This window comes from Rhinoderma darwinii, chromosome 1, assembly GCF_050947455.1.
Source record: "Rhinoderma darwinii isolate aRhiDar2 chromosome 1, aRhiDar2.hap1, whole genome shotgun sequence".
Lineage (NCBI taxonomy): Eukaryota > Metazoa > Chordata > Amphibia > Anura > Rhinodermatidae > Rhinoderma > Rhinoderma darwinii.
Window position 1 is genome coordinate 509,519,801 of NC_134687.1, and position 22,971 is coordinate 509,542,771.

The 22,971-nt window shown below is 39.6% G+C and overlaps 1 protein-coding gene across 2 annotated transcripts in view; it reads right to left on the bottom strand.

Moving 5' to 3' along the window:
- The window catches only part of DMXL1 (Dmx like 1), a 199,971-nt gene extending 178,379 nt beyond the window's left edge, over positions 1 to 21,592 (bottom strand). For both annotated transcript variants that reach the window (XM_075836306.1, XM_075836297.1), the window contains exon 1: positions 21,147 to 21,592. In XM_075836306.1, the coding sequence (XP_075692421.1) occupies positions 21,147 to 21,233 (87 nt within the window). In that variant the 5' untranslated portion in view covers positions 21,234 to 21,592. The remainder of the gene's footprint in view (positions 1 to 21,146) is intronic.
- Between the last annotated feature and the right edge of the window lie 1,379 nt (positions 21,593 to 22,971).

Genomic DNA, 22,971 nt, shown 5'->3' on the forward strand with positions numbered 1-22,971 from the left:
GCTCCGCAGCCTATGCTCCGCAGCGGAATTGTACGCATCGTGTAAACGAACACTGCTAAATTAAAGTGAAAGTCAATGGAGAAACGGCTCCGCTGCGGATTAACGCTGCGGAGTGTCCGCAGCGGAATTTAAGTGAAATTCCGCTATGTGTGAACCCGCCCTTAGACTTCATGTGGACAACAATTGCACCACATGAGAGAGAATTGTCTGGATACCTGAAGTTATTTCACAAAAGATGACAAGGGTACATGAAGATCAGGAAATCAGTATTATTAATTCAAGACACACCAGAGAAAGCCATAAAGAAATATTAAAAAAAAAAAATTTAAATAAAAAGGAGGGTCTTATGACAAGCTCCCTGAATCGTTCAGGCCATCGCCATAAGCTTCACCTGCAGGAGAATCAGAGTAAGTGCCTTATAGCTTGCAAAGTTGTGGCGAGCCAAACTGGTGTGACTCTTTCATCGCACATAGAAAGATGCATCCTGCATTAAAGCCAAAGCACAAGAAAACCTGTTTAGCTTTTTCCAAGGTTTGCATTGTTAAAGGTCAAGACTTCTAGAAATCCACAATTTAGTCTAATAAGAGTAAAGTCAATCTTTTTGGATCTGACTGCATTGTAAATGTATGTCATAGCAAGGGGGAGGGAGGGGTAAGTCGAGAAGTGGATGGTCCCTACAGTGCAGTACGGCTTTGGTAAAGGTCTTATGTGGGGATATTTTCATTCCTAGGCCTGGGGGAATTGTACTTCATTGATGGCATCATGAAATCCCAGATGAACTGTAAAATCTTGAAAGAGAAAATGCTATCCTCTCTACACACCTTGGAACATCAAACACTTTTTCAACAATGACCCCAAACATTCCTTCAAGGCCACTGCTGAAATCCGAACAAGGTGAAAGTGCTGCAGTGAGCAAGTATGTCACCCGAGCTTCATCGTATTGAGCACCTATGGGTAATTGTTAAGAGACATGTTCAGCAACACTCCAAAATGAAGCATCACAGAACTAAAGCAGGTCATCCTTCAGGGGTAGAATAGGATAGAGGTGACAACATGTGGGAACTTGTACACTTCATGCCAAGAAGGGTTATTGCAGCACTCAAAAGAAACGCAGGACAATCTATGGACTAGTATGTTACTTATTTGATTTGTTTAATCGAGGGTGTACTCATATTTGCAAAACTGGATTAGAGCAAAGTTGTCTAATTTATTTTAATTACATATTATTCCATGTTGTTAAATAGAAGCTTAAAAAAAAAACTACATATTTTTCATCCTTCCATGAATTGTAAAAGTGATTATTTTGAAATGTATATTTTTACATATTTATGCAGTGTACTGTATACATACAAGACAGACTGGAAGCTTACTTTGATACTAATTTATATAGTTTTTGTATGATCATTTTAGTTTTATTTATTTTCTTCCAGGAGCAACATTTCTCCTCTGGCAGAAATAAATAATGTGCTGTAACTAACAATATTAGAGTCCACCTTCAATAAGTAGCATTAAATCAATCTGAATAGCATTTGTTCTAGCCTCACACCTCAGGATGCTTGGGAGTAACTTCATTATTGTAATTGTGGAAAGCAAATGTCAAACAAAACCCAGGAATCTTTTCAACGCCTGGAAGGTAAAGCAGGGAGCCATTACCGCTAGACAAATAAATTACCAAATGGTTTGTTAAAATGATATGGCGCTGTAGGGCTTCAGGACTTGATCTGACAAGTCCACCCCTCCCATGTACCTATTGTAGTCCAGGATGCAGTCTGGTTTGGGGGTCTCTGTACTGGTACCTCGTACAGGTACATGGGTACTGGTGTGGCCATGTATTGTCAATACAAGGACATCTATCTTGTCCTTGTACTTGACACACAATATGTTGCTGCTAGATTGTGCCCTGCTCTCACCCCTTCTTGTTTGCCCAAGCAGAGTCTTAGGGAGGTCTCTCAGATTTCTTATAGCCGTGCCGCAGGACTTCTGGAAGCGAGGCACTTAAAGGGTGGGACGCTGGTATAAAAATTATCCAGGTAGAGGTGGTAACCCTGGTCCAGCAGTGGGTGCACCAAATCCCACACAATTTTTGCATTAACTCCCAGTAAGGGGGGGGGGGGGAATTCTGGGGGCTGAGCACTGGTGTCCTTCCCTTCATATATCCTAAACCTGTAGGTATACCCTGATGCACTCTCGCACAGCTTATACATCTTCACGCCATACCTTGCCCTCTTACCCGGCAGGTACTTGCGGAATTGAAGCCTCGCTTTAAAATGTACCAGGGACTCATCAATAGAAATACACTTCTCGGGGGTGAATGCTTTGGAAAACGGGACACTGAAATGGTCTAATAGGGGTCTCCGTTTATAATACGGTCAAAACTGGGTTAATCTCGGTGTGGGCACGGCTCATTGTCAGTATAATGTAAGAAGCTAAGTATTTTTTTTAGGTTCCAGTTCAGTTCTGAATTTGCTTTGAGGGGCCTATATATTAGAAATCCCTATCAAACACCCCATTTTAGAAACTAGACCCCTCAAAGTATTCACAACAGCATTTAGAAAGTTTATTAACCCTTTAGGTGTTTCACAGGAATTTAGAGCAAAGTAGAGGTGAAATTTAATTAATTTAATTTATTAGGCACCATGTCCGGTTTGAAGAGGTCTTGTGGTGCCAAAACCGTGGAAAACCCCCAAAAGTGACCCCATTTTGGAAACTAGACACCTTGAGGAATTCATTGTAGTTTTCTTGGGGTGCATGCGACTTTTTGATCAGTTTTTAACAGCAATTCTACTATTGTTTATTTATTCTATTTTTTTTACAGTGTTCACCGTGCGCTATAAATGACATATTCTCTTTATTCTGCGGGGCGATACGATTACGGCAATACCAGATGTTTATAGTTTTTTTTTATGTCTTATGGCGTTTGCACAATAAAATACTTTTTGTAAAAAATCATTTACTTTTTGTGTTACCTTATTCTAAGCGCCAGAATTTTTTGATTTTTCTATCAAGAAAGCCGTGCGAGGACTTGTTTGTTGCGTAACGAACTGTAGTTTAGATCAGGACCATTTTTAGGTACATGTGACTTTTTGATCTCTTTTTATTTCATTTTTTGGGAGGTGAAGTGACCAAACAATTGTGATTCTGATACGGTTTATTTGGTGCAGGATAAATCACATCATTTTGTAGTTCAGGACGTGGCGATACCAATTATGTATAGTTTGTTTATTTATTTTTATTAACCCCTTCAGGACGGAGCCTGTTTTGGCCTACCACTTTATGTGGTAATAACTCCAGAATGCTTTTGCCTATCCAAGTGATTCTGAGATTGTTTTCTCGTGACATATTGTACTTTATGTTAGGGAAAAAATTTGGCCGATAAATTCAATATTTATTTGTAAAAAACACCAAGATTTAGAGAAAATTAGCAAAAATGTGCATTTTTCTAAATTTAAATGTATCTGCTTGTAAGACAGATAGTAATACCACACAAAATACTAACTACTTTAGATTTCCCATATGTCTACTTTAGGTTTGAATCGTTTTTTGAACATCCTTTTATTTTTCTAGGACGTTACAAGGCTTAGAACTTTAGCAGCGATTTCTCATATTTTCAAGAAAATGTCAAGCCTATTTTTTCAGGGACCAGTTCAGTTCTGAAGTGGCTTTGAGGGCCTTATATATTAGAAAGTCCCCATAAATCACCCCATTTTGAAAACTGCACCCCTCAAAGTGTTTTAACCCTTTAGGCGTTTCACAGGAATTAAAGCAAAGTAGGAGGTGAAATTTACAAATTTCATTTTTTTTTGAAAATTCATTTGGAATACATTTTTTTTCTGTACCACAGAAGGTTTTACCCAAGAAATGCAACTCAATATTTATTGCCCAGATTCTGCAGTTTTTAGAAATATCCCACATGTGGTCCTAGTGCGGTAATGGACTGAAACACAGGCCTCCGAAGCAAAGGAGCACCTAGTGGATTTTGGGGCCTCCTTTTTTTAGAATATATTTTAGGCACCATGTCAGGTTTGAATAGGTCTTGTGGTACCAAAACAGTAAAGACCCCCCCAAAAGTGACCCCATTTTGGAAACTATACCCCTCAAGGAATTTAATCTATGGGTATAGTTAGCATTTTGAACCCACAGTTTTTTTGCTAAATTTATTTGAATTAGTATGTGAAGATGAAAATCTACTTTTTTTTGTGAAAAACCGTAAAAATGTTAAATTTTTACAAGGAATAAAGTAGAAAAAACACCCCAACATATGTAAAGCAATTTCTTACGGTTATAGCAATACCCCATATGTGGTAATAAACTGCTGTTTGGACCCACAGCAGGGCTCAGAAGAGAAGGCGCACCATTTCGATTTTGGAATTCTGATTTTGGTGGAATAGTTTTCAGTGCCGTGTCGCGTTTGCAATGCACTGGAGGGATGAAAACCGTGGAAACGCCCAAATAGTGACCCAATTTTGGAAACTACACCCCTCAAGGAATTTTTCTAGGGGTAAAGTTAGCATTTTGACCCACAGTTGTTTTGCTGAAGTCATTGGAATAAGGGTATGCTCACACGGCCAAATTTCAGACGTATACGAGGCGTATTATGCCTCGTTTTACGTCTGAAAATACGGCTCCAATACGTCGGCAAACATCTGCCCATTCATTTGAATGGGTTTGCCGACGTACTGTGCAGACGACCTGTTATTTACGCGTCGTCGTTTGACAGCTGTCAAACGACGACTCGTAAAAATACAGCCTCGTCAAAAGAAGTGCAGGACACTTCTTTCAGACGTTTTTGGAGCTGTTTTCTCATAGACTCCAATGAAAACAGCTCCAAAAACGAGTTGGTAAAAAAACGTCTGAAAAGCAGGGTCTGTTTTCCCTTGAAAACAGCTCTGGATTTTCAGACGTTTTGGTTGACTACGTGTGAACATACCCTTAGTCTGTAAAGGTAAAAATCTACTTTTTTTCTGTAAGAACTTAGACATTTTTAAATTTTACAAGGAACAAAGGAGAAAAAGCACCCCAACATTTGTAAAGCAATTTCTCCTGATTACGTAAATACCCCATATGTGGTAATAAACTGCGGTTTGGACCCACACCGGGGCTTAGAAGGGAAGGAGCGCTATTTGGCTTTTGGAGCTCAAATTTAGCTGGAATAGTTTTTGGGTGTCATGTCGAATTTGCAAAGCCCCGAGGGACCAAAACAGTGGAAGCCCCCCCAAAAGTAACCCCATTTGGGAAACTACACCAGTTAAGGAATCTATCTAGGGGTATAGTGAGCATTTAGGGCCCACACGTCTTTTGCAGAAATTATTAGAATTAGGCCGTGAAAATTAATATCAACATTATTTCCACTAAAATGTTGAATTTTTTCAATTTCACAAAGGATAAAGGAGAAAATGAACCCCAACATTTGTGAAGCAATTTCTCCCGAGTACGGCAATACCCCACATGTGGTCATAAATGTTTTTTCATTAGAAAATAATTAACCCTTTCCGGACTGATCCATGTTTTGCTTTTTCGTTTTTCCTCCCCGCTTTCCGAGAGCCACAACTTCTTTATTTTTCCGTCAATAGAGTGGTGTGAGGACATATTTTTTGCGGGACGAGCTGTAGTTTTTGTTGGTACCATTTTTTGGTACGTAAGACTTTTTGAGCACTTTTTATTAAATTTTTTGGTAGAGCGAAGGTGACCCAAAAACTGCGATTTTGCCATTTAAAATACTTTATTTTTCACGGCGTTCACCGTGCGAGTTCGATAATGGTATATTGTAATAGCTTGGACTTTTACGGACGCAGCAATACCAATTTTGTGTATTGTTTTTTTTGTTTTTTACATTACTTTAGAGAAAAAGTATGAAAAGGGTTTCTTTTTGGACTTTAAATATTTATTTAATTTTTTCCACTAATAACTATTTACTTTTGTTTTTACATATTTTATTAGTCCCCCTAGGAGACTTGAACCAGCGATCGTTAGATCACTGGTAGAATACACTGCAATACTAATGTATTGCACTATATTGTCATTTTTACAGGCTCCTATAACAGCGTGATCGCTGTTTCAGTCTGTTAGTCCCGGGTATCAGCTGTAATACACAGCTGACCTCCGCAGCGTATGGCGCGGGCTCAGCGCGTGAGACGCTCTATACATCACCCTCCACACCATGACATGCTATTGTCATGGTGCGCAAAGGGTTTAATGCGCAGCCGATGGTGGAAAGTGAAAATTAAAATTTTTCCACTGATATGCCATTTTAGTGCACTATATGTTGTGCCCAGTTTGTGCCACAAATACCACAAATAAAATATTAACAGGGTTCTCCCGGGTATGGCGATGCCATATCGGTGGACGTAAACGGCTGATTGAGCACGCTGTAGGGCTCAGAAGGGAGGGACGCCATTTGGCTTTTGGAGTGCAGATTTTGCTTGGTAGTAGCTGGTAGTAGCTCTGGCGTTTTGCTGGTATTTCAGTTTATAATGTGGGGGTACATGTAGGCTGGGCAGAGTACATCAGGGCATAATAAGAGGGTATAATAATGGGGTAAATAAATAATAATCCGCAGATATGTGGCCAGTGTTGCACTTATATTATAAATGGCGCCCAATCTTATCCGCTTTTGGAACGCTCTGCACATTTTTCATCGCCATAATCTGGGAGCCGGAACTTTTTTTATTTTTTCTCCACCGGAGCCGTGTGAGGGCTTATTTGTTGCAGGACAATCTGTAATTTTCATTGGTACCATTTTGGGGTACATGCGATTTTGTTGATCACTTTTTATTTGATTTTTCGGCAAGCCAGGTGACCAAAAAACCATCAATTCTGACAATGATTTGACCATTATATTTTATTCTGCGGGTCAGTACGATTACGGCTATACGATATGTATATAGGTTTTTTTATGTTTTGCAGCGTTTGCGCAATAAAATCACTTATTTAGAAAATAATTTATTTTCGGTCACCATATTCTGAGAGCCATAAGTTTTTTATTTTTCAGTCAAAAAAAGCTGTGTAAGGGCTTGTTTTTTGCGGGACGGATTGTAGTTTGTATCGGTACAATTTTGGCGTACATGCGACTTTTTGATCACTTTTTATTGTATATTTTGGAAGGGGTGGTGACCAAAAAATAGTGATTCTGACATTGTTTTTCATTTATTTTTTTTGCTGTGTTCATCGTGCGGGAAAAATAATATTCTAGTTTTATAGTTGGGGTCGTTACGAACGCAGTGATACCAAATATGTGTACTTTTTTTTTACGTGTTCATTTTTTTTCCTATAATAAAAGACTTCTTATAGGATAAAAAGCAGTTCATGTCTATGTCACTTATAACTTTTATTTTTACACTTATTTTTTAAAACATTTTTATTCTTTTATTTACTTTTTTCACTTGTCCCACTAGGGGACACTTAGACTTGCAGCTCTGATCGCTGCTGGAATACATGATACTACACACGTAGTGTAATGCATTCCAACTGTCATTGTGATGTGACAGTCACACTGCCAGGAAGCCTGCGACGTCTGCACAGTACGTCGGCAAACCCATTCAAATGAATGGGCAGATATTTGACGACGTATTGTAGCCCTATTTTCAGACGTAAAACGAGGCATAATACGCCTCGTTTACGTCTGAAAATAGGTCGTGTGAACCCAGCCTTACTGAGCTGAGCGCGAATGATGCGCTCAGCATGACGTAATAGTACTGAGCTGAGCGGGAAGGGGTTAAGTCCTGCCTCTGGCAGGGCTAAACAGAAGCCTGTAAAAAGGACAATATACTGCAATAAATTAGTATTCTAATGATCGTAGGATGTAAATCTTTGAATGGCTTTTATATTTTTTTTCTTCAATAAAAAGGTCAGTGTGATTGGTGCAACTTTAGAAATAGTTTTGATTACAAATCATTTGCTAAATCCTGCTCATGTCAGGTCCATGGTACTGACGGGTTCAGTGACAGTGGGTCCTGCGTGTCACCTGTTATCCATCACATCATAAGTTCATAACTTAGATGTGATGAATTACGGGTGGATCTTGAAAAACAAGAGGCTGATTTCAAGAGAACACGGTCTCTGCTGCAGACGTTTTTGGAGCGGATATTCAGAGGGGTCTTGATTTTTGCAAGTGTTTTTGAAGTGAAGTATATTTTAAAATAGTATTTTGAGGCATATTTTGAAATAGTTTTTTATAGTGTCAATGGAAAATCAGTTTGGAAAATAATTTAAGTAGTGACATGTCACTTTTTTTTACAAAAAGTTTTCTTTTTGCAGTGTAAAAATACGTCTCATATGAACTACACGGTGTATTTCCCATAGAAAGCAATGGGAAGCTGCTTACAGACGTATTTTAAAGCGTAATACTTAGAGTTTTTTTACACTCCGAAATACGCCTGAAAATAAGCAGTGTGAAAATACATAGGTATAAACAATAATTTTTCTATTCATTGACAGCAAACAGACAAACGTTGAGGAATCAAAACAAAAAGTATAGCAGAAACCTGCCAAACATTTTATTCTAAAACCAGATTACCCCTTTAACCCGCCTTGTTTTGGCCTTAAGGCTCAGAGCCCATTTTTCAAATCTGACATATTTCACTTTATGTGGTAATAACGTCGGAATGCTTAAACCTATCCAAGCGATTCTGAGATTGTTTTCTCGTGACACATTGGGCTTCATGTTCGTGGTAAAATTTGGTCGATATATTCAGTGTTTATTGGTGAAAAATTGCAAAATTTAGAGAAAATTTTGAAAAAAATAGCATTTTTATACCACCCAAAATAGTTACTAGTTCACATTTCCCATATGTCTACTTTAGATTGGCATCGTTTTTTGAACATTTTTTTATTTTTCTTGGACGTTACACGGCTTAGAACATAAACAGCAATTTCTCATATTTTTAAGAAAATTTCAAAAGCCTTTAACCCCATTTTAAAAACTAGACCCCTCAAAGTATTCAAAACAGCATTTAGAAAGTTTTTTAACCCTTCAGGCATTTCCCAGGAATTAAAGCAAAGTGGAGGTGAAATTTGCAAATTTCATTTTTCTTGCTGAATTTCAATTTTATTATTTTTTTTTCTGTAACACAGAAGGTTTTACCAGAGAAACACTACTAAATATGTATTGTCCAGAATCTGCAATTTTTAGAAATGTCCCACATGTGGCCCTAGTGCGCTCGTGGACTAAAACACAAGCCCTAGAAACAAAGAAGCACCTAGTGCATTTTGAGGCCTCTTTATTATTAGAATATATTTTAGGCAGCATGACAGGTTTGAAGGGGTGTTGAGGTGTCAAAACAGTAGGAATCTCCCAATAGTGACCCCATTTTGGAAACTACACCCCTCAAGGAATTCATTTATGGTTGTTGTTACCATTTTGACCCCACAGTTTTTTCACAGCACGTATTTGAATTGGGCTGTGAAATGAAAAAAATGAAATTTTTTCCAGTAAAATGTCATTTGTGATCAAAATTTCTTATTTTCACAGGGAACAAAATACCCCATTTTGTTGCCCAATTTGTCCTTAGTGTGGCAATACCCCATTTGTGGTGATAAACCGCCGTTTGGGCCCATGGGAGGCCTCAGAAGTGAAGGAGCGCTGTGTGTTCTTTGGAGTGCAGATTTTGCTGGATTGGTTTTCGGGTGCCATGTCGCATTTGCAGAGCCCCAGAGGTATCAAAGCAATAGAAACCCACCACAAATGACCCCATTTTGGAAACTACACCCCTCAAGGAATTCATTTATGGGTGTTGTGACCATTTTGACCCCATAGATTTTTCACAGAACTTATTTGAATTGGGCTGGGAATTAAAACAAAATTATTTTTTTCAAATAATATGTAGTTTTGGCAGAAAATGTCTTATTTCCACAAGAAACAAAATACCCCATTCTGTTGTGCTATTTGTCCTGTGTGCGGCAATACCCCATTTGTGGTGAAAAACTGCCGTTTGGGCCCATGGGAGGGCTCAGAAGGAAAGGACCACCATTTGGCCTACTGGGGATTTTCTAGTGCGAAGTCATGTATGCAGAAGCCCCTGAGGTACCAGTACAGTTGAAACCCGCAAGAAGTGACCCCGTTTTAAAAACTACACCCTTAAGGCATTCATCTAGAGGTATAGTGAGCATTTTGACCGGAGACCTACACCCCATAAACTGTAATGTGGGTTCTCCCGGGTATGGCAATACCCTACATGTGGCTGTTATCAGCTGCCTGGACACACAGCAGGGCCCAGAGGGGAAAGACTAGGGGGGATAAGCTGTGTGGAGTGCATCAGGGTAAGTAAAATTGGGGTAAATTATAAACCAAGGGATGTATGATAAATTTTAAAACACTCTTTCATACAGAGCTCTGGTTATTCGGGACACGTGTCACATTGATATATTGGGTCATCCCTTATCGCCCTCTTATAGCAGACTTTGCACCTCTTTTGACTTTTTCCCTTCTTGCCAGTTTGGGGAACTTCTCCTGGAAAGTGTTGCCATGGTACGATGCGTGTGGCCCCGCTTCCAGAAGTACTGGGTGACCCCCCTTCTTGGTCCCTAAAGATTAGGTTCTTGATAATCACCTCTTGAAATTCCAGGAAAGTTCCCCTCTGGCCTGCACATCGATGTAGCACGTACACATTGTACAATGCCATCTGTATGATGTGCCCGGCCAGCTTCTTATAACTCACAGTATGGAGCTGTAGGGCTTCAGGATTTGATCTGACAAGTCCATCCCTCCCATGTACCTATTGTAGTCCAGGATGCAGTCTGGTTTGGGGGTGGCCTTTCCTTCATATATCCTAAACCTGTAGGTATACCCTGATGCACTCTCGCAGCTTATACATCTTCACGCCATACCTTGCCCTCTTACCCGGCAGGTACTCGCGGAATTGAACCCTCCCTTTAAAATGTACCAGGGACTCATCAATAGAAATACACTTCTCGGGGGTGAATGCTTGGGAAAGCCGGGCACTGAAACGGTCTAATAGGGTTCTCAGTTTATACAAATGGTCAAAACTGGGGTCATCTCGGGGTGGGCACGGCTCATTATCAGTATAATGTAAGAAGCGAAGTATTTCCTAATTTATTTCTTTTTTTAGGTTACAGTTCAGTTCTGAAGTTGCTTTGAGGGGCCCATATATTAGAAACCCCTATCAAACACCCCATTTTAGAAACTAGACCCCTCAAAGTATTCACAACAGCATTTAGAAAGTTTATGAACCCTTTAGGTGTTTCACAGAAATTTAGAGCAAAGTAGAGGTGAAATTTACATTTTTTTTTTGTCAGAAAATCCTCTTTATACAATTTTTTTTATAACACAAAAGGATTTATCAGAGAAACGCAACTTAATACGTATTGACCAGATTCTGCAGTTTTGAGAAATATCCCACATGTGGCCCTCGGGCGGTAATGCACTGAAGCAGCGGCCTCAGAAGCAAAGGAGCACCTAGTGGATTTTGAGGCCTCTTTTTTATTAGGCACCATGTCCGGTTTGAAGAGGTCTTGTGGTGCCAAAACATTGGAAACCCCCCAAAAGTGACCCCAACTTGGAAACTAGACCCCTTGAGGAATCCATTGTAGTTTTCATGGGGTGCATGCGGCTTTTTGATCAGTTTTTATTCTATTTTTAGGTGGCGTGGTGACTAAAAAACAGCAATTCTACTATTGTTTTTTTATTAAAAAAAATTTACAGCGTTCACCGTGCGCTATAAACGACATATTCACTTTATTCTGCGGGGCGATACGATTACGGCGATACCAGATGTTTATAGTTTTTTTTTATGTCTTATGGAGTTTGGACAATAAAATAAGTTTTGTAGAAAATCATTCACTTTTTGTGTTACCTTATTCTAAGAGCCAGAACTTTTTTATTTTTCCATCAATAAAGCCGTGCGAGGACTTATTTTTTGCGTAACGAACTGTAGTTTCGATCAGTACCATTTTTCGGTACATGCGACTTTTTGATCTCTTTTTATTCCATTTTTTGGGAGGTGAAGTGACCAAACAATTGTTATTGTGGTACGGTTTATTATTATTTTCTTTTACGGCGTTCACCGTGCGGGATAAATAACGAAATAATTTTGTAGTTCAGGCCGTTACGGACGCGGCGATACCAATTATGTATAGTTTATTTGTTTGTTTATATATTTTTATTAATAATAAATGACTGATAAGGTAAAAAGGGGGATTTTTACTTTTAATACTTTTAAAACTTTTATTTTCTTATTTTTACACATCTTTTTTTTACTTTTTTTTAACTTTATTACTTTGTCCCACTAGGGGACTTGAGTGCAGGAGGCCCTGATCGCTATTCTAATACACTGCACTACATGCGTAGTGCAGTGTATTAGAACTGTCAGCTAATCACTGACAGCAAGCATAGTGGGTCCTGACGTTGTCAGGACCCACTAGGCTTCCGACCATGGCATAGCCGGACGCCATTGCTTGGTGTCCGGTTGCCATAGTCACCATCGCCGGCCGCGATGGCAGCTTAACCCCTAAAAAGCCGCGATCTCTATAGAACGCGGCTTTTAAGGGGTTAATCGGCGGGGACACAGCGATCGGTCCCCGCTGTAGGAGCTGTGACAGCTGTTGGACGAGACAGCAGCTGTCACAGCTCCTGTATGTGTCGGGAGGACGGCCGAAACGGCCGTTACTCCCGAGACGTACTATTAGGTCATGGAGCGCGAACGATACAGCGGCCATGACGTAATAGTACGTCAAGGAGCGGGAAGGGGTTAAGGCTGTGTTTACATCACCATCTGTGTTCCGCTAAGCCGTCTGAGTTTTCCCTCGAGGTTTACCACTCAGCGGAAAGGTAAACGGAAACCTCAGGTACCATTTCCTTCACCATTGAACTCAATGGTGACGGAAACCTAGCTAACGGTTTCCGTCTGTCACCATTGTGACAGGGTTCCGTAGTTTAGGATCAATAGCGCAGTCGACTGCACTATTGGTTCCATCAAGAACAGAACCGTCACAACGGTGACAGACAAACTATTAGCAACACTTCCGTCACCATTGAGATCAATGGTGAGGGAAGCGGAAGCTTAGGTTTCCGTTTGCCTTTCCGTTGAGGGTTTAATCCGACGGAAACCTCAGACGGAACCCCTCAACGGAAGGGCAACACTGATGTGAACAGGCCCTAATATCTCGTTACTTCTACTAGAGGGGGTCCAATTTCCATTTTATTGTCTGTGATCACTCAGCGTTGTGGGATAGATTGTATATAACGGTCAGTCAATTGACACCAGCAAAAGGACAGAGCTCTAAAGAGTAGAATATGCGAGCAAACAAGTTATATTTTACATGTATAACTTTACAACACATTAAAACTTTCACACAAACTGCAAAATAATTAACGTGGTAATGTACAAGACTAAAACACAGTTTACACGTAGTGTAAATACTGTGGATTTTCTGCAACGGAATTAGTTGCGGAAAACCCACAGCACAATACAGTAGCAGCAGAGTAGATTAGATTTATGCAAATCTCATCCACACGCTGCGTAAAAGCGGAGTGGAAAAAAAACGCTCAGGAAATAACATGGTTTTTTTTATCCGCAGCACGTGAATTGTATTTGCGTAAAAGCTGCATATTTGTTGCAAATTTTCCCCATTGAAGTCATCTGGGAGGTATAACCAGCAACAAATAGCAGATGTTGCGTTTGTATGCGGCAGCAAAACTCAACTCAAAAATAAATATCTTATACTAACCCAGAATTCTGTGTTTCTTCGTCCAGGCCAGCCTCCTGGGATCACGTTTCATCCCATGTGACCGCTGCAGCCAATCACGGGCTGCAGCGGTCACATGAGATGAAACGTCAGAGGGACGCGTCGCCATGGTAATTATCCATCTCTTTTTTCTCAGTGCAGTATTTCCTCAGTGTACATTCCGGACGAAAAACTGCGGTTTTTCGGCCGGAATTCCCCATGGCACCCAGGGCGGATACGCCGTGTGCTTTTAAGCAGCGTATCTGCCTTGTGTGATTATAGCCGAAAAGGTTTGTTACTAAAAGATAAAGTATACCACCATAAGTGGAAGTAAAGACTTCTTGGAATATATTGTGTAAATCTGAAACAAATTTAGAGGTTTTACGTTATCAGGTAATCTGGCTGCAGTCGCCGAGCATTGAAAGTATTCATGGGACTGTTCATTGTGAAACAACAGTTATTGTGTAACACGGAGAGCGGCAACAACAATCAACAAAATAGCTAATACATTTTCCAGTCATTGACTCGGCGCATTGTACATTTTTTTGTTTTACTGTATACCGTAGCCTACTAGGCTATTCCATACCTTTTTCTTAGCGGCATACCAACATATACTGCCCAACAGAGGCCAAAAGGACACTGTCCTCTTTCAGCTTAATGGAGCCATATTAATACGCTTAGCATGTAGGACCGAGAGTTACTTCCAATGAACAACCTAAGCATACATAACAAACGTGAACAGGGACTTAGATAAAAGTTGTATGAACCTGCAGATTTTAGCAGTACCGACCGACTAGCTAATGTGTATGAGGGTCTCCCGACTCTCCTCGATGACTGAGGGGGTCTGGCAGCGGCTTATTTCCAAGCTGAAAAAAAAATGCATGCTTTGTCGAGCATGGAGTCGGAAGGAATAGCTGTCCGCTTATATTATGTGGTTTTTCAGCTGCAGGGACATATTTGTATAATACACCACGCAGACACACACATTATATATATATATATATATATATATAACACAGATTTATCGCCATGGATCGTAGGGCTGGGCAGTTAATTGAAGAAAAAAAAAAAGAAGAAGATTCAGTGCAATTAACCGAAGTCATCCTGCGCATTTCGTTTTTCCCAGTTTCTTCAGGATGCAGATACAGTTGAATCCAATAAGCTCCCTGCACTACGCATTGCCAACACGAGGCAGTGACACCATCTTGCCTGTCTGCACAGACCAGAGGAGCATTAGAGGGATCTCTTCCACTCGTCGTTGGAACGGGGTTAGGCGAGTATGTATAGTATCATTTTTAACAGGCAGCAATGGGTCTGTGTCGGGGCAGCTATAAGACGGATATACTAAAAAGAATGAAGAAAAAGAATGAACATTATTACTAATGGAAAGAAAATTAAAAAAAAGGGCACAATTAATTTTTTATCTTTGGTAGACATGGCACGAACAGATTTTCTTTGTATTTTATTCCTCATTAACTACAAATTCCATATAAACAGACGCCTTTGGAAATTCCTGTGCTTCATAGACCTGGAATGAACAGTATCTATGTGTAGTTTATAGTGGAATGAACACATATTCCATAGAAACAGATGTGTAATTATTTTCCTGTGCTTGATAGACCTGGAATGAACAGGATCTATGTGTAGTTTATAGTGGAATGAACACATATTCCATAGAAACAGATGTGTAATTATTTTCCTGTGCTTGATAGACCTGGAATGAACAGGATCTATGTGTAGTTTATAGTGGAATGAACACATATTCCATAGAAACAGATGTGTAATTATTTTCCTGTGCTTGATAGACCTGGAATGAACAGGATCTATGTGTAGTTTATAGTGGAATGAACATATTCCATAGAAAGAGATGTGTAATTATTTTCCTGTGCTTGATAGACCTGGAATGAACAGGATCTATGTGTAGTTTATAGTGGAATGAACACATATTCCATAGAAAGAGATGTGTAATTATTTTCCTGTGCTTGATAGGCCTGGACTTGTATATTTATAGTTATTGGGAATGAACACACATTTCTAATAAACAGGTGCCACTGGATTTGTGAACATATTGTCCCATTTGGAATCCTATTTGAGATTTCTGACTGTGGTTTGCTTCTGGTTTCATTTTTACAGGTTTGATTCTGTTTTTTTAAATGGTTTTATAATTTGGATGTAGTGTATAATAAAGTTTGGTCTTTTCCTTCCCATTTTTTTCATATCCCTTTCTTATTATTTTGGGTGTGCGCAATTTCGTGCATGTGCCTTTTCCTCTCTTCTAGTATTCACACTTCGGTAACGTCTCTGTGGGCCTTACAGCACAGCGTGATCTCGCGAGATCACGCTGTGCTGTCATTCACAGCGAGATCACGTTGTGCAGTGAACAAAGCTGGAACGAAGAGAAGTGTAGGACGCCGATTGGTCACTGATTGGTCAGCGTCATACACTTCTCTTTACAACGCCCACTTGGTAAAAAGTTAAACGTCCAGTTGGTCATTAACCCCTTCAGGACACAGCCTGTTTTGGCCTAGTGGACGCAGGCAATTTTTCCAAATCTGACATGTGTCACTTTATGTGGTAATAACTCCGGAATGCTTTTACCTATCCAAGCGATTCTGAGATTGTTTTCTCGTGACATATTGTACTTTACTTCTGCGAAAAAATTTGGTCGATAAATTCAATATTTATTTGTGGAAAAACACCAAAATGTATAGAAAATTTGCAAAAAAATTGCGTTTTTCAAAATTTTAATGTATCTGCTTGCAAAACAGATATTAATACCACACACACAATAATTACTAGTTAACATTTCCCCCATATGTCTACTTTATATTTGCATCGTTTTTTGAACATCCTTTTATTTTTCTAGGACGTTACAAGGCTTAGAACTTTAGCAGCGATTTCTCACATTTTCAAGAAATTTCCAAAACCTATTTTTTCAGGGACCAGTTCAGTTCTGAAGTGGCTTTGAGGGCTTTATATATTAGAAACTCCCCATAATTCACCCCATTTTAAAAACTTCACCCCTCAAAGTATTCAAAACAGCATTCAGGAAGTTTCTTAACCCTTTAGGCATTTCACAGGAATTAAAGCAAAGTAGAGGTGTAATTTACAAATGTAATTTTTTTTGCAGAAATTCATTTGTAATAGAAAAATTTCTGTAACACAGAAGGTTTTACCAGAGAAATGCAACTCAATATTTATTGCCCAGATTCTGCAGTTTTTAGAAATATCCCACATGTGGCCCTAGTGTGATAATGGACTGAAGCACCGGCCTCAGGATCAAAGGAGCACCTAGTGGATTTTGAAGCCTCCTTTTTATTACAGTATATTTTAGGCTCCATGTCTGGTTTGAAGAGGTCTTGTGGTGCCAAAACAGTGGAAACCCCCAAAAAGTGACTCCATTTTGGAAACTAGACCCCTTGAGGAATTTATCTAGTTGTATAGTGAGCATTTTAACCCCACAGGTTTTTTGCTGAATTTATTGGCATTAGTCTGTGAAAATGAAAATCTACATTTCTTCTGAAGAAACATAGATATTTTTTAATTTTTGCAAGGAATAAAGGAGAAAAAGCACACCGACATTTGTAAAGAAATTGATCCTGATTACGGCAATACCCCATATGTGGTCATAAACTTATGTTTGAACACATTACAGCCCTCAGAAGGGAAGGAGCGCCATTTGGGTTTTGGAGCTCAAATTTTGCTATAATGGTTTTCGGTGCCATGTCCCATTTGCAACGCTCTGGAGGAACCAAAACAGCAGAAACCCCCCAAAAGTGACCCCATTCACTATCAGAATCCAAGAGAGCAAATGCCTCTTAAGTGGTATATAACTTGCGTGCCATTTTTTACTTCTTTTTTGTAACAGTTTTAATAAAAGTAACAAAGAAAAAGTCCACTAATCCATTGATCAATAAATTTATGAACAACCCTAAGGCCCTGTTCACACGGAGTTTTTTTTGCAAGTTTTTCGGCGCGGAAACCGCTTATCAAAACTCGTCAAAAACCGCCCGAAAATGTCTCCCATTGATTTCAATGGGAGTTGGACGAGCTTTTTTACCGTGAGCAAAAAAAACGCATCGCGGTAAAAAGAAGCGACATGACCTATCTTGAGGCGGTTTCCGCCTCCAAAACCCCATTTCAATCAGTCAGAAGGGTAAAAAAAAAACAACACCTCGACGAGTGTTTTGACTAATTTTTGGCAAACCACTGTGCAAAACACGTCTGGAGCAGTTTTTGCAGGAGGACTTTTCCTCCTGCAAAAAACTCTGTGTGAACATAGCCTAACAATGAATCAATGTATTTCTAATTTACAGACGTGTAAAATATATGAAGATTTATATAAGTATATATTACATGTACGTATATATCTATATGATGTTATAGATATATAACATCCCTAATTATTAATTTTTAGTATTAACAAATTTCAAATATATGTCTATATATATATATATATATATATATATATATATATATACACACACACACACACAGTATATAAATACATATCTATATGATTTTATAGATATATATAAAAAGAAGCATAGAACACAGTAACGGCACCAGGACTTCAGAGTAGATGAAAGCAAAGTAGATTTATTCACCTCAACACAGCAACGTTTCGGTTCAACAAGAACCTTTCTCAAGCCAATGGCACCTGTTTATTAGAAATGTGTTCATTCCCAATAACTATAAATATACAAGTCCAGGTCTATGAAGCACAGGATAATAATTACACATCTGTCTTTATGGAATATGTTTATTCTACTATAAACTACACATAGATCCTGTTCATCCCAGGTCTATCAAGCACAGGAAAATAATTACACATCTGTTTCTATGGAATATGTGTTCATTCCACTATAAACTACACATAGATCCTGTTCATTCCAGGTCTATCAAGCACAGGAAAATAAGTACACATCTGTTTCTATGGAATATGTGTTCATTCCACTATAAACTACACATAGATCCTGTTCATTCCAGGTCTATCAAGCACAGGAAAATAATTACGCATCTGTCTCTATGGAATATGTGTTCATTCCACTATAAACTACACATAGATCCTGTTCATTCCAGTTCTATAAAGCACAGGAAAATAATTACACATCTGTCTCTATGGAATATGTGTTCATTCCACTATAAACTACACATAGATCCTGTTCATTCCAGGTCTATAAAGCACAGGATAATAATTACACATCTGTCTTTATGGAATATGTTTATTCTACTATAAACTACACATAGATCCTGTTCATCCCAGGTCTATCAAGCACAGGAAAATAATTACACATCTGTTTCTATGGAATATGTGTTCATTCCACTATAAACTACACATAGATCCTGTTCATCCCAGGCCTATCAAGCACAGGAAAATAATTACACATCTGTTTCTATGGAATATGTGTTCATTCCACTATAAACTACACATAGATCCTGTTCATCCCAGGCCTATCAAGCACAGGAAAATAATTACGCATCTGTCTCTATGGAATATGTGTTCATTCCACTATAAACTACACATAGATCCTGTTCATCCCAGGCCTATCAAGCACAGGAAAATAATTACACATCTGTTTCTATGGAATATGTTCATTCCACTATAAACTACACATATATCCTGTTCATTCCAGGTCTATGAAGCACAGGATAATAATTACACATCTGTCTTTATGGAATATGTTTATTCTACTATAAACTACACATAGATCCTGTTCATTCCAGGTCTATCAAGCACAGGAAAATAATTACACATCTGTCTCTATGGAATATGTGTTCATTCCACTATAAACTACACATAGATCCTGTTCATCCCAGGCCTATCAAGCACAGGAAAATAATTACACATCTGTTTCTATGGAATATGTGTTCATTCCACTATAAACTACACATAGATCCTGTTCATCCCAGGCCTATCAAGCACAGGAAAATAATTACACATCTGTTTCTATGGAATATGTGTTCATTCCACTATAAACTACACAGATACTGTTCATTCCAGGTCTATCAAGCACAGGAAAATAATTACACATCTGTTTCTATGGAATATGTGTTCATTCCACTATAAACTACACATCTATCCTGTTCATTCCAGGTCTATCAAGCACAGGAAAATAATTACACATCTGTTTCTATGGAATATGTGTTCATTCTACTATAAACTACACATAGATCCTGTTCATTCCAGGCCTATCAAGCACAGGAAAATAATTACACATCTGTTTCTATGGAATATGTGTTCATTCCACTATATAAACTACACATAGATCCTGTTCATTCCAGGTCTATAAAGCACAGGAAACATTTTTACACATCTGTCTCTATGGAATATGTGTTCATTCCACTATAAACTACACACAGATACTGTTCATTCCAGGTCTATCAAGCACAGGAAAATAATTACACATCTGTCTTTATGGAATTTATTTTTATTTTCTCATTAAGTACAAAAGAAAATCTGTTCATTCCATGTTTTCGAAACACAAAAAAAACCCTCATCTTTTTTTATATTTTCGCCCATTGCTAATATTGTTCATTCTTTTTAGTATGTCCCTGTTATAGGAGCATTATACAGAATGGGGTAAGCTGTGTGACATTATACTGTGAGGGGGCAGCTATGGGGGACCATGTACTTTGTGGAGGGTATCTTTGGGGGCATTATAACGTGTGGGGACAGTGTCAGGTGTGCCCTAAATAATCGATCATAATTGGTCACATGTTCAATTACTTGCGATTTTGATTTAGGTCACAATCGCCGAGCCCTAATGGATGGTATTTAAGACAGAGATGTCCTGGTACACATGAAACACATAGGTATGAAGATGCTGTTCGGCCACGGCTGCACGGGTTTTGGTCACTTCACAGAACAATTAAAAAAAATAAAAAAAAACAGTTGCACAACTTAATGCGTCTGCAATATCTGATTGATACAATTAATGGCAGACTTGTGGCTTTTCTGTAGCGCAATTTATCAACACTTCTACCACAGAAAATAACCCTGGTGTTGTCTTAAGGCATGGCACGACTACAGCAATGCATCGGGGCGTATTTATCTATGAAATAATGTCACCTTCCGGACAGAATTGCGTTGAAATGAATGGTACTCGTAGCGCAAATCGCCGCTTATCCTGTGCGCCTCATACATAGAATAATTCAGACACTTTACCACACGATAACTGGCGGTGGGCTATGCCTGCCACAACCTGGTGTATCTGCCTTGTGACATTGAATATTCAGCATGTTACACTAAAGACCCCTACTTCTGTACAGGACCGCCATTCACCAGCATTATTAAAATGAGTTACAAAATTGACAACTTTTGTGCAATCTCAATGTAAAGATGTGACATTTGCAGGAAAGTCAATGTGGACTGACAACCTTACATATACACTTTTCCATAATACAACATACACTATTACCACATCCCGGGTCATGGCCAGGGTCTAGCTGGACTTGCGTTTTCTCACCGTTATTGGCTGTTCCTGCAGGCTCCCCACAGAGAAGCAGTTATCTCCCGGGTTGACGGCTCCTGTCAGCACTTGGTGCAGATTCATGGTCCAGCTGCCGCATAGAGCCCGGCACACGGCGGGTAGTATCAGCACAACATGAGACTTCCCGGAGTGACACGGTCTGGTAAATGTCACTAACAAGAGCAGTCGCCGCTCAGACACAGAGGGCCGGGTGACAGCACTCCAGGGAGGACGCCCGTGTATGCCAGGTGTAATACAGGTGCTGCTGGGAAGTAGGAGGACTACTGAGGAAAACGCAGTGGAAAGCAGAAACCAGACACTGAGGTAGTCACTCTCCCCACACTGCGCATGCGTCAGTCTCTCAGTAATACTCCGCTGCCGTCATCAGTGCGCCAGCTTCACCCTCTGCAATCCTACTCACCCCGCCCTCTAGCGTTTAACTTGATGCATTGGAACCAAAGAGAACGTAAAGAAGTTTGGGTTCGTGTCCCGGAAGGCTAAGTCTCATTGGACGCTTTTCATAGAAAGGCGGTGTTTAAGAGTGACATGAAAGCGCAGGCGCAGTGACGGCACGGTCACATGGGCTTTTTTTAGTCACTGATGTCTTGTTATCGTCTATACTGACTGCTGAAAAATGACGTTTGTGTACGTGATGTGTAATAGAGAGGCTACACTGAAAATGCTGCATAGCACAGCATACTGTGGTGTCTGTAGAAGCTGGGAGAATTTATATGAATGTGCATACATAGATAGCTGTCAATCACTGAGTAAGACCGCCCACTGGACTCCTAAACCCAGAAATAACAAAGGTTAAAATTGATCAATTACAATTAATACTGAATGTTTTCCTACAAAACTATCAATCTTCTGAGCTCCTACTGCTCTATAATATGCTGCCCACAGATCAAACTGCATGTTCAACGTGGCAAGTTCCCTTCAAATTCCAGCAGAATGCTCCCCAATATTCAGTGCCACAGAAAGCCCACACAAACATTGCCAACAGCCTGCTCCCGAGAGTGCTTCCCATCTATTCACTGCACTGCTTGCATGCAGTCATTATATCACCCCGATGGAAACAATATAAATGTATGTGCAGCAAGCGCCACCTAGTGGCGGCTGCCAGCAGTCTTGTGCAAGAGACTATATTATAGCCTGCCAGTACTCCAGGGATCTGTATTTCAGGAGACTCCTGGAAGATCAGGGAGAATACACCAGTATTTCACAAAAAAAGTGGATCTTTAAAATGATGAACGTTAAAGCTGTATCCTTAGGGTATGTGCACACACACTAATTACGTCCGTAATTGACGGACGTATTTCGGCCGCAAGTAGTGGACCGAACACACTGCAGGGAGCCGGGCTCCTAGCATCATACTTATGTACGATGCTAGGAGTCCCTGCCTCGCTGCAGGACAACTGTCCCGTACTGTAATCATGTTTTCAGTACGGGACAGTTGTCCTGCAGCGAGGCAGGGACTCCTAGCATCGTACATAACTATGATGCTAGGAGTCCGGCTCCCTGCACTGTGTTCGGTCCGGGACTTGCGGCCGAAATACGTCCGTCAACTACGGACGTAATTAGTGTGTGTGCACATACCCTTAGATTGTCAGCTTGTTTGGCCACTGCCCTTCTACTGTATCTATTAATACTATGTTTTGCTCATCTGTGCTTATCGTGTTTGTGCATTAATGTATTCATACTAATTATACAGTGCCACTATAGACGATGAAACTGTATAAATATACAGCAAGAATAATAGTACCTAAAGGGTTATTCCCAAGTCAGACATTTATGGTATATCCACAGGATATGCCATAAATGT